Consider the following 15,071-nt stretch of genomic DNA (forward strand, 5'->3'; position numbering starts at 1 on the left):
AAAGTATAAACGATAAGAGGTGCCTGGGTAGCTCAGTCGGTTAAGTGTCTAACTCTTGGTTTTAGCTCAGGTCATGATCTCAGAGCCTGCTTAGGATTCTCTCCCTCTCCCACCCCCCCAACCCCCCACCGCCACTCTCATGCACATTCTCTCTTAAAAAAACAAAAGGAAGAAAAAAAGTATAAATGATAAATCAATGGAAGAGATAAAATTAAAACATAAAAACACTCAAATTCAGAAAGGAATAAAAGGAAACAAAGCACAGAATATGCAACAAATAGAAAACAGCAAAATGGGAGATTTTAATCCAACTATACCAATACTTTAAATGAAAATGGTCTAAACACACCAGTTAAAAGTCATACATTGTTAAATGTGACGAAAAAGCAAGATCCAATTACATGTTATCTGCAAGAAATCCACTTTAAATATAAAGATGTAGGCCACAAGTAAAGGGATGGAAGTACATTATATGCAAATAGCAATGAAAGGAAAGCTAAGTACTTATATTAGTTTCAGATATAGACTTCAGACTTCAGAACAAGGAAGATTATCAGGGATAAAATGGGACATTACATGATAAAGCAGTCAGTTCTCCAAGACATATCAACACTAAATGTGTATGCATCTAACAACAGAGCATCACATATATGCAGCAAAAACTGTTAAAACTGATGAGAAATAGACAAATCTAAAATTGTAATTGGAGATTAACACCCCTCTCTTAGTAATTGATAGAACAAATAGGCAGAAACTCAGTAAGGATACAGATGACCCAAATAACACAATCAATAGACCTAACTGACCTGTATAGAACATTTCATCCATCAAAAGCAGAATACAAATTTTTTTCATATGGGCAGCACCAAACGAAGCATATTAGAATGCAAGGGCTCTGAAAATAAAATTGTCTTTGGAACCAAAGCTCGCAAAACTGGGCCAGGGCCTTCACATTAAACCTAAACAAAAGTGAATGCCTGCCAAAAAAGAAAACATAAATAGGATTCTGAATCTCCTAACATAATAATCAAAATGTTCAAGATATGATCAAAACCATTCCGGAAAATCACAACTTGAATGAGAAAAGACAACAGGTGCCAACCTTGAGATAATTCAGATGTTGGAATAATCTGTCAAGGATTTTAAAGCAGCCATACAAAAATGTTTCAATGAGCAATTAAAACACTTTTGGAAAAAATAAAATCTTAGCAAAGGAATTAAGAGAGATAAAAAAAGGAAATGAAAATTAAAAAACTGAAAAACCCAGTAACTGAAATAAAACACCTCATTGAATGGGTTCTACAGGTTAGAGATGGCAAAGGAACATGAAGACAGTTCATAAAATTTACTCAATCTGAACAACAAAGAGAAAATAAACTATAGCCTCAGAGACCTATGGGACCACAATAAAAGATCTAACATTTGTGTCATCAAAGTCCTACAAGCAGAGGAGAAAGAATATAGAGCTGAAAAACATTCAAATAATGGATGAAAATTTCCATAATTGGTGAGAGGCATAAGTGTACAGATTCAAGAAGCTGAGTAAATCCAAATAGGATAACCTCAAAAAATATATAAGACAACACAATATAATCAAACCTCCAAAAACTAAAGGCAAAGAAAAATATCTTGAAAGGAGCTACAGAGAAATTCCAATTAATTATGAAGGCCAACCCCAACTGAGGGACACTGTGCTAAATAAATATTCTATGCTGTTGAAAAAGCAAAGGTCATAAAAGACAAACACTATGAAACTACTCCAGATTAAAGGAGATTCAAGAGACATGACAATCAAATGCATTGTGTGATCCTAGATTAAATCCTAGAGCAGGAAGAAAATCTTTTTCTTTTCTTATAAAGAACACCAGTGAGACAACTGGCAAAATTTGAATTAGGTCTGTAATACTAGGTAATAGAAGTTACCAATACTAATTTTCTGATTTAAAATAATTGTATTATGGTAATATAAGAGAATATCCTTATTTTTAGGAAATACAGACTGAAGTATTTAGGGGAAAGTGAGCATTATGGATGCAACCTATGCACAGCTAGTTCAGAAAAGATATCTATATGTAAAATATTAGAAGGGGCTGGGAAGAGAGAAAGGGAATGAGAATGAGAAAACAACCATAAAATGTTAAATGAGAAATCGGGTTGATAGTATTATTTGTACTGTTTGAAGCCGTCTATTCTGAAATAATTTCAGGCAGAGAAAAGTTAAAGAGAATTTTTTTTTTTAAGATTTTATTTATTATTTTTCAACAGAGAGAGAGAGACAGCGAGAGAGGGAACACAAGCAGGGGGAGTGGGAGAAGGAGAAACAGGCTTCCTGCCGAGCAGGTAGCCCGATGTGGGACTCGATCCCAGGATCCTGGGATCATGACCTGAGCCGAAGGCAGACGCTTAACAACTGAGCCACCCAGGCGCCTGAAAAGTTAAAGAGAATTAAAAACTGCTTACTGTTCTGTATTTTCTTGGATGCTACTAAGTGGTTTCTGGATGTTTTCACACTTTTCCTCCAAGGCACAGAATCTCTCTGCCCAAAGATTGATTAACTGGCAAAGTTCCTATAAGAAAGGTGTGGGAGAGGAAGAGGTTGAAATTATGACACCTGAACTTTTCCTCTAATATTGACATGAAGTATTTTCCCATAGCTGAGAATTATACAAATTCTCAACGAGAGAACTTTAATTCCACTTCTCACCCATAGAGGAAAGCAGTGTAACTGATATTAAAAGGATAATATTAAAGGAATTTTTTTAAAAAGTAAACAATTAGCAAACTTTGCTATCTTAACTATTATTTAGTAACAAATTACTTTCAGTGTACCTCAAAACTAAGCAAATACACCAAGATGTCACCTTATGCTAGGAGAACCACTTTGACAGGTCTAGAGCACCAGTTGCTTCTTAACTGATAACACTACTAGAAAAGTAATGCTGATAATCTGATGGGTCAAGTAGTCCAAAAATAGTAGTAATTACTTAAGTTGAAACATTTTACAAAATCTAGCTGGATCATATTAATAAAACATAATTTTACCTTTGCTCATACTTGGCATCTTTAAAAACAAGTTCTTTTCAGGCACACAACATGATAGGGATTTAAACTTATAAAATGAAGAAGCTACACTAAAGGCCAAGAAAGAGCTGAACATGCATCCAGCATTCTTATTCACTGTTCAGTCCATTAGGTCGACCAACATCTCTAAAATACACATCAGCTGACAATACATATCCAAGACTGATTATGAATAAAGTCTGTCAGTATTTTTACTTGTCTCAAAGTAGAGGAAAATGCAGGTATTATCAGATTTATCTACATGTAGATAGGTGTTCATAATTGTTTTGTTAGTGCTAACTTCAAGTTCTAGAATATCTGAGAAACAGCACACTTAATAAATTGAACTTCTGTAAAGCCAAAGAAGTCAAATCATGTTAAAATACTTTTTGGATCATAGGTGTTTTGCTTGTTTTTAAACAGCTGCTTATCAATTTAAACATTTCAAAACAGCTAATATATAAAAAGCTGATCTACCTTAGAACATATACCTAAAAAGTTTTAGACAGGTTGATGCAGAGGTATGAGAAACTGCTACAATTTCAAATTGCAAGAATATGTTCTAGAAACAGAGCAACTCAAAAGTGGATGCATTTCAGGCACAAAAATCACCACTACTACTCTCAGAGGATCTAAATACTCTCATGTGCTTTCAAAACCTTGGTTTCCTCATTAGAAAACTAGGCTAGTAATAGAACCTGTATCTATATTGATGACAGGAATAAGCACATAGTGAGTGGCTCAGGAAATGTTAACTATTAGTTTTACTATTTTGATGTTAATCCTTTCTCCAAAAAGTTTCATGCTTATCAATTACAGAAACAAATACTCTTACTTCAAAGTTGCTTTAACTCTTGCCTAAAAATCTTGGATTTGTTTCCTTTCTCATTTTGGATGACATGGATATGAATTCCCCCTCCCTTACTTCCAAAGAAAAAGAAACCTCTATTACTCACTAAATCATGTCAATAGTTTTATTGACCAAAGAGTTCTGTCATGTAATAATTAGCCTCATTTAATAAAACTTTACACACTCATTACCTCAGGCCTTAAGAATATGAGGAGTTGTTTTCCATATATCTGATCTTTACAGATTATGACTTCCCTGGTTTGGAGGTTTGGTTTTGGTCATGAACTGAGAAACAGCTTACATGGAGGAAGGTAGGTCATGAATTACATTTACAATCAATTAAAATTAAGAACTGTATTAATTGGGGCAGCTGGGTGGCTCAGTCGGTTAAGCATCCGACTCTTGGTTTTAGCGCAGGTCATGATCTCAGGGTCATGAGATAGAGCCCTGCATGGAACCCAGTGTGGAGCCTGCTTAAGATTCTCTCTCACCCTCTCCCTCTGCCTCTGCCCTTTCCCCCACCATAGGCATCCATGCACTCTCTCTCTCGCTCTTTCAAAAAACAAACAAAAAAAAAGAATTGTATTAATTTGCTATAATCTAAATGTCTGACATCAATGAGACAGAAATAGTAAGAGACAGGATACAGTTTCTGAAAGAGAATAACTATCCATGTTACCCAAAGAAAAAAACAATTTATCAAGTTATATTGCAGATACATATTCATTGTAAATACTAGAACCATTTTCTTCTAATTGCACTGCCAAAAGTTTCTCTAGCTTCATCTTTCATCTTGGTATGATGAAAGGACGGTCTTGTCTTTATTTATTCTTAAGATTTTATTATTTATTTGAGAGAGAGAGAGAGAGAGCTTGAGCAGGGAGAGGGGCAGAGGGAGAGGGAGAGGGAGAGAGAGAATCTCAAGGAGACTCCCCTATGAGTGCAGAGCCTGACGCGGGGCTCAATTTCACAACCATGAGATCATGACTTGAGCCGAAATCAGGAGTTGGACACTGAATTACCTGAGCTGCCCAGGCGCCCCTCCTGTTTGTCTTATACTGCTTTAGCACAGGGTCCTAAATGTAGCAAATCCTAAAATATTAACTGGTCAAGAAAAGTATTCTTAATTATTTTGTATTAATTATTGTTAAGAGCAAGAGTGGCTATGGCATTTTCAGGTTTCTAAATTAGTTCTACTAATTAGATTAGTATTAGCATTCAGATTACATAACAGGGATTATCAAGTTAAAGGTTATAAAACTTCCTTTTTATGCTCCCCAAATCACCTAAATGAGATACCTGTGAATGGATTTTTTTAATTGTCTTCAGGTCTTCAGTTAAGTTTTCACATAGCTTCTGTGATTCAGCCAAGGAAGAAATTGTATTTTCTTGTAGTTCATGTAGCTTATTACACAGTGTACCGAGAAAGCTATCCATTTCGTTTTTCTGATCTTCTATCTTTGAAGGAAAAAGTTAGTTTCTTTCTTTTAATTAAAAAAATATATTCTAGTTTCTTTCTTTGTTTGTTGAACACATACAAAATAGAACACATCCAAGCAAGAAAACAGTATGCAGAGAAAAGTCTTCCCTCTCCAGCCCCTGGAACCCCAGTTCCACTCTCACCTCTGAGAGAAGATTGCTATCATTTTTAAACACTTCCAGAGATATTTTATGCATATTTAGGCAGATGTGCATGCATATGCGTGTATACACGAATATGCACATCTTCCTCACCCACTCATGGTAGCATGCTATATATATCTATATGCTACTATGTGAACACACACTTATCTTGAAGATCATTCTCTCATTTTTCTTAGCCAGGATTCTATTGATCACATCAATGGCAGTGAGCATCCTATCTCCTCTCTCCTCCAGATTCCACCTCATAACCCATGGCTTTGCATGTATACAGATGTGGCCATAGATATATAAAATTTCTTTCTTAAAAAACAATATGATTTTGAGAAATTAAGAACATAACACTTGTTACCTTACTAGCCACTGTCAATGAAGTCTTGAAAAGATGCTTTAGTTGACTGTTGATTTTCAGTATAAACACCATCGTGGGGGATAAAACTGTTTCCAGTGAATTTAGAAGGTCAGTCTTAAGTACATCCTGGTTAAAAAGAATATTTTCACTTCCATAAACCTGGTTGGTTAAATGACAGTATCTTAAAATACTTTGTTAACACATGCATAGTAAAATCCTAAGTTTCCATTCTCTAATCTTTATAGCCTATAGAGCCTATTTGTTTCTAGAGTTTATATTCACGTTACTTATTCTACCTACTGTAATTAAGAAATGGTCACGTAGCGTTCAACAGATTCTTTTTTTTTTTTTTTAAAGATTTTATTTATTTATTTATTTGAGAGAGAGAGAGAGAAACAGCATGAGAGGGGATAGGGTCAGAGGGAGAAGCAGGCTCCCCGCTGAGCTGGGAGCCCGATGTGGGACTCGATCCCAGGACTCCGGGATCATGACCTGAACCGAAGGCAGTCGCTTAACCAACTGAGCCACCCAGGCGCCCTGTTCAACAGATTCTTAACAGTCTAATGCAATAGAAGTCCAAAGAATTCAGAAGAGGGGAAAACGACAATCATTTGATAAGATTTCAGCATTGCAAATAAAGGGAATTAAAAAAAAAAACTGGTTAAGTACATTTTAACAAAATAAATTTCAAATAAGTCAGAAAGGCTGAAACCAAATAGCCTTCAAAGGTAGGCTCTGAGCTGGAAGTATTAAACTCTGAAGACCTGGTGACTTATATCCTATTGTAGCTGAAGAACTTGTCAAGGTATATACGGAGTTGAGAATGTAGATTGGGAATTTTTTTTTTTTTTTTTTGGATTGGTAATTTTTACAAAAAAGGAAAAAACTGTGACCTTAAGTTCCCTTCACTTGGGAAGGGTGAGGAACTCTAACCGAAACAATTAGTGAGGAATGAAAGGAAAAGCTAGTGGCGTTCTTTGGGAAAGAAAAGCTATCATCATTTCAACTCATTCTGTGGGAGAAGCAGTCATCTCTCTTGACTCCAGCAGTGTTTACAAGGTGGCAGAGAACTTGGTAGAAAGACCTCAATAAATACAGTCTTGCATTTAGTGCATAAATCAATTTCCTAAAAGTACCAACTGAGCCTCTATTAACTTTGTCAAATTTGGGTGACTGAAGAAATCTATCAAATAGTGTCATAGGGCGCCTGGGTGGCTCAGTTGGTTAAGCGACTGCCTTCAGCTCAGGTCATGATCCTGGAGTCCCGGGATCAAGTCCCGCATCGGGCTCCCTGCTCGGCGGGGAGCCTGCTTCTCCCTCTGACCCTCCCCCCTCTCATGTGCTCTCTCATTCTCTCTCAAATAAATAAATAAAATCTTTAAAAAAAAAAATACTGTCATATAAGCACTGCATCTAGGCAGTGTCAACTAACATTTGTAGTTATTTACTTGGAAAGTGTTCAACAAATATTGTTAGACTCAAAAGGGGAGGCAGAGAGCCTATGTAAAGAAGAAAACAAGAGATATAGCCAAGGACTTCCTGGGCAAATCATACAATTACAGAACAAAGAGTATTATTCAAATCAGCTCTGAAGGAGGTAATACTAGTGTAATTGGATGAGTGGCTTCTGTAGAACTATGAAAAGGAGCCTTACAGTTAAGAAGGGCTTGATCACACAGATCTGACCCCATAAATTGTCCTATGTGTTCCTAGAATTCTAGCATTTTTTTTCTTGCACTTCTTGGTATTACCATAATTTTAAAATTAACCAGCTTATATCCCCTTTGGTTGGGTCAACTTTAACATCAGCATTACCATTCCAGAACCCTTGAGGAAAAGATGATTTACCAATTTCTGAGCCAACCACCAACTCGTGGGTCCCCTGAATTCATCTGGTGCTAAACCTGTCCTTTCTAATTATTAGGCTTATTAACTCCTGCTCTTAATGTTACAAGATGTTAGTGAAAAAAGTTTCAAAGGTTGGTTATATGCATTTGGAAGTTAATCTTTCTGGGAGAAAAAAACAGTGGAGAGATTTGCTTTTAAAAATATAAATCTCGGGGGGCACCTGGGTGGCTCAGTCGGTTAGGCGGCTGCCTTCGGCTCGGGTCATGATCCCAGGGTCCTGGGATCGAGCCCCGCATCGGGCTCCCTGCTCGGCTGGAAGCCTGCTTCCCCCTCTCCCGCTCCCCCTGCTTGTGTTCCCTCTCTCGCTGTGTTTCTCTCTGTCAAATAAATAAATAAAAATCTTAAAAAAAAAAAAAAAATATATAAATCTCGGGGGCGCCTGGGTGGCTCAGTCAGTTAAGCGACTGCCTTCAGCTCAGGTCATGATCCAGGGGATCCCGCATCCAGCTCCTTGCCCAGCTGGGAGCCTGCTTCTCCCTCTGTCTGCCGCTCCCCCTGCTTGCGCCGTCTCTTTCTCTGACAAATAAATAAAATCTTTAAAAAAGATAAAATAAAATAAAAATCATATTTTTAAAAAAAATTTTAAAAGAAATATATATCTGGGGGCGCCTGGGTGGCTCACTCGGTTAAGCATCTGCCTTTGGCTCAGGTCATGATCCCAGGATCCTGGGATCAAGCCCTGCATCAGGCTTCCTGCTCAGCGGGGAGTCTGCTTTTCCCTCTCCCTCTACCCCTCCTCCCTCTCCCTCTGTCCCTCCTCCCCACTGTGCTCTCTCAAGTGCACACTCTTTCTCTCTCAAATAAAAACAAAAATGTTAAAAATAAATCTTTCTCAAATAAATAAAAATAAAAATCTTAAAAAAAAAAAAATATATATATATATATAAAATCTGGGGCACATGGGTGGCTCAATCAATTAAGATTCTGCCTTTGGCTCAGGTCACGATCCCAGTCCCGGGATTGAGTCCCACTTCAGGCTCCCCTCTCAGGAGGGAGTCTGCTTCTCCCTCTGCCCTTCACCCAGCTCATGCTCACTCTCAAATAAATAAAATCTTTAAAAAATATATATATATATAAATCTACTCTTAAAGTGATGTTTATAACCATGTCTTGTAAAACTTAAAATGAAAGAGCAGTTAACATTGTTTTTGAAGGCTTAGCAAAGTAACACTTGAAAAATACTTTAAGAGATTTACTAACAATCAATGTCTGAAGTACAGTTTTACTTTCTGCTGCTAATGATTGTTCTTTTAATATCCTATTAGAAATCTGAGAAACACGTATAGACACATTTTCTGGAACAGATGTGAGAGATCCAAGTGCTGTTGTAGTAATTGTGTCTAATGCAGAGACACTGGAAGACAGCAGGTTACCTATACCAAAAAGAAAAAAGATACAAACTTTGACACAAATATATTAATACAGTTAGAAGTACTTTAAAGAGGTTGAGAAAATTATATCCTTGTGGAAATTTGTAATAACAAATAAGCTTAAAATAATTGGCTCATTACATCAGCTAGGAAACATTTCAAATATAAATTATTTATGTTCTAGAGTATTCTGCAAGCACATGTCATATTTGTCAGTTTATCAGACCCATCACTATAGTTCACAGTAAACCAAGAATCATTGTGATCTCCAGCTACAGGTAATCACGGTATTATAATAGGTAAAAGAGGTTATAAAATTAATAAACCAAACTTAAGAGTGGTTGGCTTAGAGCAACTAGACTCTAGGTGATTTTTACAAATTTTTACATTTCTGTATCTTACACGTTTTCTATAGTGAAGATAATACTTTCACATTAAAAAACTAATATTTAAGAGTTTTTTCTCTGGGCACCTAGGTGGCTCAGATGGTTAAGCCTCTGCCTTCCTGGGATCGAGCTCTGCGTCAGGCTTCCTGCTCAGCAGTGAGTCTGTTTCTCCCTCTCCCTCTGCCCCACCACCTGCTTATGCTTGCTCGCTCTCTTGCTCTCTCAAATAAATAAAATCTTAAAAAAAAAAAAAAGTTTTTTTCCCCTAAATGAAGATAACAAACAATGGGTGTGGTTAAACTTACTTTATAGAAAACAGGAAAAAAAAAAAAAACAAACCCAGCTAAGATTTGTTTTAATTCAAAGGCAGTAAAAGATAATCCCTAGTCTGACAGATAGTGTGTGCACTGGAGGGGACTAGTGACATGGTCCCCTGAGTTTTTTAAGATAGTAAATGATCAGTTTTGAAATTAGTCTCACACTAATCACACAAAGACTAATTAGAAATGCTTGAACTTACCAAACAAAGTCTTGTGAGTCTCTAGCATGGCCTTTTGTTTTGAGCTGCTATCCTTAATTAATTCTTCCATATTACTGAACAGACTATTCAGGTTTTTGCCAAAAATATCCTGAGCTTCTGCATTGTGCTGATCGATTGCCTTCTTACGATCCAGTTTGGAATGGAGACCAGATACATCTTTTGTAGTTTCTTCAACTGTGGTAAGCAACTATACATGATTTTTTAAAATAAATGTTGTTAAGATGGATATGACAAAACAGTCTAATGAAAATATCTGTGCTACATAAGGATTTCTCCTGATGAGGACTAGTAAGTTTTAGATATTGTATCAGAACACATTTTCAATTCATGCCAATTTATCCAGTTGCCCAGGAATTTCCCCTCATCTAGCAAGGAAAAGGGATTTTGCCAACCTAATATAGTAATTATGCTTCCTCATAAATTTTTCTATTATGTGTTACTATTTCCTCTAACATGCACCTAATAAACAATTCTTTCACCATCTCCCACCATTAGAAGGTGCTAAATTCTTTATGACTGATTAGTTCCAATCATGACCAAAGGGGAAAGTACTGCATCATTGTTCTCAATGTCCCCAAAGTACATTAAAATTATTTTCTTTTTACAAAACTTCAGGAATGTTTTTTTCCTTAAGTCGGAAACTCTAGTGAGGAAAATTCAGATGAAATAGTAAAATAATTTTCTTTAAATTGACAGAAATATCATTTGGGGTGGATAAATAGAATTTCACGGTTAATGCTTAAGCAAAGAAAGTTACTTCTACCCATTCTCTAATTTCTTTAATGCAAGTACAAATCAAAACAAAAGACAAACCCTGCTGGCAGCATCATGAAGTTTCTCCTCAGTACTTTCCAAAGCTGATGTAATATACTCTTCTTCAACAAGTTGTAATTTAGTTTCTTGTAAATGTTTTTGAGTGGTTTCAAGTTCCTGTGTCTTATTTTGCAGGTCAGACTTACACTGGTCAAGTTCATTTTTATTGTCCATAAATAACTCTGTAACCTAAATATAACATTTAAACATTTTTTAAGATTTACAAAATGCTGAACTGGTTGGTGAAACACCTGGCTAGTCCATAATGTAATAGAAGAATCAAACAAATTATTTCCATGCAAAAGCTGTGACAAGTTGTTAACAAGTCACCAGGTAGGTTAGCGCATTTTATATGTTATCTGGTCTCTTCCTGTAAATTCATTACAATTTTCGAGATTAAATGCCAGGTCTAGTGTAGTGGTGTTAGTTCTTCAGGTCCCTTTCAACACTGACAATGTGAGGGTGGCATAGAAAGGTTACGTCTCTCCACCTTAGTTACTCAACATCTGGTTTCCCCTAACATCTGCATTCCCTCATATGATACACACAGTAATGAAAATGTCTCAGCATTATTTAGCTTTAACAATAAAACCGCACAATTCAATTAATTTCTCATAATGCTGCCTTAATGTGTTTAAAATAGAGTTTCTTCATCGTTGATTACAGTAAAATTATGATACAACTTAATTTTAGTATAAGAGTCAGCAAGAAAAAAAAAATCTTAAAAAATATTGGGGGGGGGGCGCCTGGCTGGCTCAGTTGGTAGGGCATGTGACTCTTGATGTCAGGGTTGTGAGTTCAAGCCCCATGTTGGGCATGAAGCCTATTTTAAAAAAAAAAACAGTGGCTTGTCTGAACTGAGATATACAGATGAAGCACACATGGGATTTCAAAGACTTAGTACAAATTAAAAGAATGTTATAAAAGGCGGGGGGTGGTGCCTGGCTGGCTCAGTCAGTAGAGCATGAGATTCCTGATCTCAGGGTTTCGGGGATGTTAAGTTCAAGCCCCACATTGGGTGTAGACATTACTTAAAAATAAAAAATCTTTAGGGGCGCCTGGCTGGCTCAATCAGTGGAGCATGCAACTCTTTAATCTCAGGGTTATAAATTCAAGCCCCATGTTGGGTGTAGAGATTACTTAGAAAAAATAAAATCTTTAAAAAATAAAAATAAACTAAAAATCTTAAAAAAATATCAGGTCCCTCAAGTTCTGAAATTTTCTTTTAATATTCCCTTTTCATGTAACATACAATACTGTTGTGTTTTGGGGTTTTTTCATTCAATACAGTTTTAAATGCTTACCCTATTTAGCTCCTCCTCAATGGCACCAATTTTTTCAATCAATTCTACAATCTGTTCTTCTTGAACAGTTAGTTTTCCACTCATGGCTCTAAAATAAAGTTTAATGAGTTTAACAGTTAATATTTTTTCCTAATTCCTTTAAAACTTATTCTAACAAAACTGTGAGAGTTACACATCATCTCTACCATTTATCACTATGATAATGATGCCTAAATATCAATAAGTAATAAATACAAATTATAAAAAACAAATGTATTCCTTGTTCTTGTCTTATAAATGGACTATTCTTCTTGTGACCTCCATTTTGAAACTGAGAATCCCTACCTATGAGGGGAAAAAAGCATGTGTATATATAAAATTTGAGAAGCTACCAAGCTGACAAAGGACTATAACTCACAAAGTAAAGATGGGGAGGGATACAACCTAAGCGTCTGCAATCAGGAATATGGAGTATAAATAGGACCCACAGAATCCAGGAAAGGCTTGGGACTTAAAGACATCAGGTGTCACAGGAGGAGGGGGTGAGATAAGGGGCAAAATGGGAGAAGTGAGTTAAAGTATATATACAAAGCAATTATACCTCCTACCCCCTGCACACATACCCCAATATACACCCCAACACACACCACCACTGATGTTTTACTAAAGTTATGCAAGAGATAATGAGTGGGGAAAACAAGTGAAAAATACATGGGACCTCTCTGTATTTTTCTTGCAACTTCATGTCAATCTATAATTATTTAAAATTAAAGCCATATAAAAATTTTTAACTGTTTGATAACTACCTGTTAATGTCAAAAGAAAAAGAAGCATTTATAGGAAGCACTAGATATAAAGATTTTAGTTACTGTCACATAAGTAAATTTTACTTCAAACACCTTGCTATCAGGAAATGATTATTCTTGGAAATTAATTTCCACATCCAAGGTCTTACCTAAAATTTTCTTCAGAAATGTACACCCCATTTTTCTCACGGGCTGCAGCAAGATCTCGTTTCAGACGCTCTATCTCTTCTGTATATTCCTACACAAGAAGAACATTGTAGGTGTCAATTTAGCATTTAACTTTTTGTTCATTCATTTTGGGGAGGATATTTAACAAATAAAACATGTACTTAGCCCTTCTATGTTTTTTAAAGCATGAAAAATAAAAGTCATAATCATACTTTTCATTCAATATTAACCTGTTTAGAATAGAGTCTTTCAATAGCTTAAATAAATAAATTCTTAAAAAAAAAAGGGCCATATAAAGAAGATAAACTACAGACTAGGAGAAAATGACTGCAAACCACATTTGTGACGAAGGACTAGTATCTGAAACATTAAGAACTTTCAAACCACAATAATTTTTAAAAATCCAATTAGCAGGGAGTCTGGCTGGCTCAGTGGAGCGTGCGATTCTTGATCTCCAGGTTGTGGGTTCAAGCCCCACGCTGGGTGTAGAGATTACTTAAAAATAAAATAAATTCTTTTTTTTTTTTTTTAAGAGGTGGGGGGCAGAGGGAGAGGGAGACAGAGATCTTAAGCAGGCTCCACACCCATCTCAGAGCCTGACTCGGGCTCGATCTCATGACTCTGCGACTGAGGTCACGACCTGAGTCAAAATCAAGTTAGACGCCCAACCAACTGACCCACCCAGGCAGCTCCACCAAATTTTTTTTCAAAGATTTATTTATTTACTTGAGAGAGAGACAGAGAGAGAGCGCAGAGTCAGAGGGAGACAAGCAGACCTACGTGAGGCTTAATCCGAGGACCCTGAGATCATGACCTGAGCCAAAATCAAGAGTCAGATGCTTAACCAACTGAGCCACCCAGGCGCCCTGAAACTTTTTTTAATAAAAACATTAAAAACCCAATTAGAAAATGGGCCTAAAGACATGAATAGACATTTCACCAAAGAGGATTTGCAAATAGCGAATAAGCACATGAAGAGATGCTCAACACCATTAGCCATTAGAGAAATGCAAGTTAAAACCACAGTGAGATATTTAGCACCTATTATACTCATCATAATACCTAAAATAAAAAATAGTTACAACACCAAATGCTGGTGAATATGTGGAGTAACTAGATCACTCCTATATTGCTAGTGGAAATATAAAATGGTATAGCCACTCTGGAAAACAGCTTGGCAGTTCTTTAAAAAAACTAAATATTCAATTACCATACCCAACAACTTACACTCTTAGGCAATCATTCCAGAAAAGTGAAAATTTATGTTTACACGGGTACCTATAACCAAAATGTTCACAGCAGTTCTACTTGTAATTGTGAAAAACTGAAATCAGCCCATATGTCATTCAACAGGTAAATGGTTACACAAACTATATGTATGATATATACATACCACGGAATACTACTTAGCACTCAAAAGGAAAGATCTATCAATGTGCGCAACTCAGGTGAACCTCCAGAAAATTCTGCTGAGTAGTAGTGAAAAATGCAATCTCGAAAGTCTACATACTGTATGATTCTATTCAATAACATTTTTGAAATGGCAAGAGTTTATTTTATTTTTTTTAGGGTTTTCTTTCTTTCTTTTTTTTTTTCAGATTTTATTAATTTGACAGAGACACAGCAAGAGAGGAAACACAAGCAGGGGGAGTGGGAGAGGGAGAAGCGGGCTTCCCGCTGAGCAGGGAGTCCGATGCGGGGCTCGATCCCAGGACCCTGGGATCATGACCTGAGCCGAAGGCAGATGCTTAACAGCTGAGCCACCCAGGCGCCCCGAAATGGCAAGAGTTTAGATATAGAGCACAGATTAATGGATACCAGAGATTAGGGAGGGGAAGTGAGAGTGGGAAAGAAGTGATTATAAAAAGGCAGTATGAGGGGCGCCTGGGTGGC

General features: G+C 36.5%; 1 protein-coding gene across 1 annotated transcript in view; it reads right to left on the bottom strand.

Moving 5' to 3' along the window:
- Positions 1–15,071, bottom strand: part of KIF11 (kinesin family member 11) — a 44,846-nt gene that overhangs the window by 12,103 nt on the left and 17,672 nt on the right. Inside the window, exons 10-17 of the mRNA XM_081823812.1 lie at positions 13,160–13,248; positions 12,226–12,313; positions 10,922–11,110; positions 10,088–10,295; positions 9,012–9,184; positions 5,904–6,029; positions 5,210–5,368; positions 2,461–2,567 (exon numbers count right to left, since the gene is read on the bottom strand). Coding sequence (XP_081679938.1) covers positions 2,461–2,567; positions 5,210–5,368; positions 5,904–6,029; positions 9,012–9,184; positions 10,088–10,295; positions 10,922–11,110; positions 12,226–12,313; positions 13,160–13,248 — 1,139 coding nt within the window. The remainder of the gene's footprint in view (positions 1–2,460; positions 2,568–5,209; positions 5,369–5,903; positions 6,030–9,011; positions 9,185–10,087; positions 10,296–10,921; positions 11,111–12,225; positions 12,314–13,159; positions 13,249–15,071) is intronic.

Source organism: Leptonychotes weddellii, chromosome 6 (assembly GCF_054177405.1).
Source record: "Leptonychotes weddellii isolate Sample4059 chromosome 6, ASM5417740v2, whole genome shotgun sequence".
Classification (NCBI taxonomy): domain Eukaryota; kingdom Metazoa; phylum Chordata; class Mammalia; order Carnivora; family Phocidae; genus Leptonychotes; species Leptonychotes weddellii.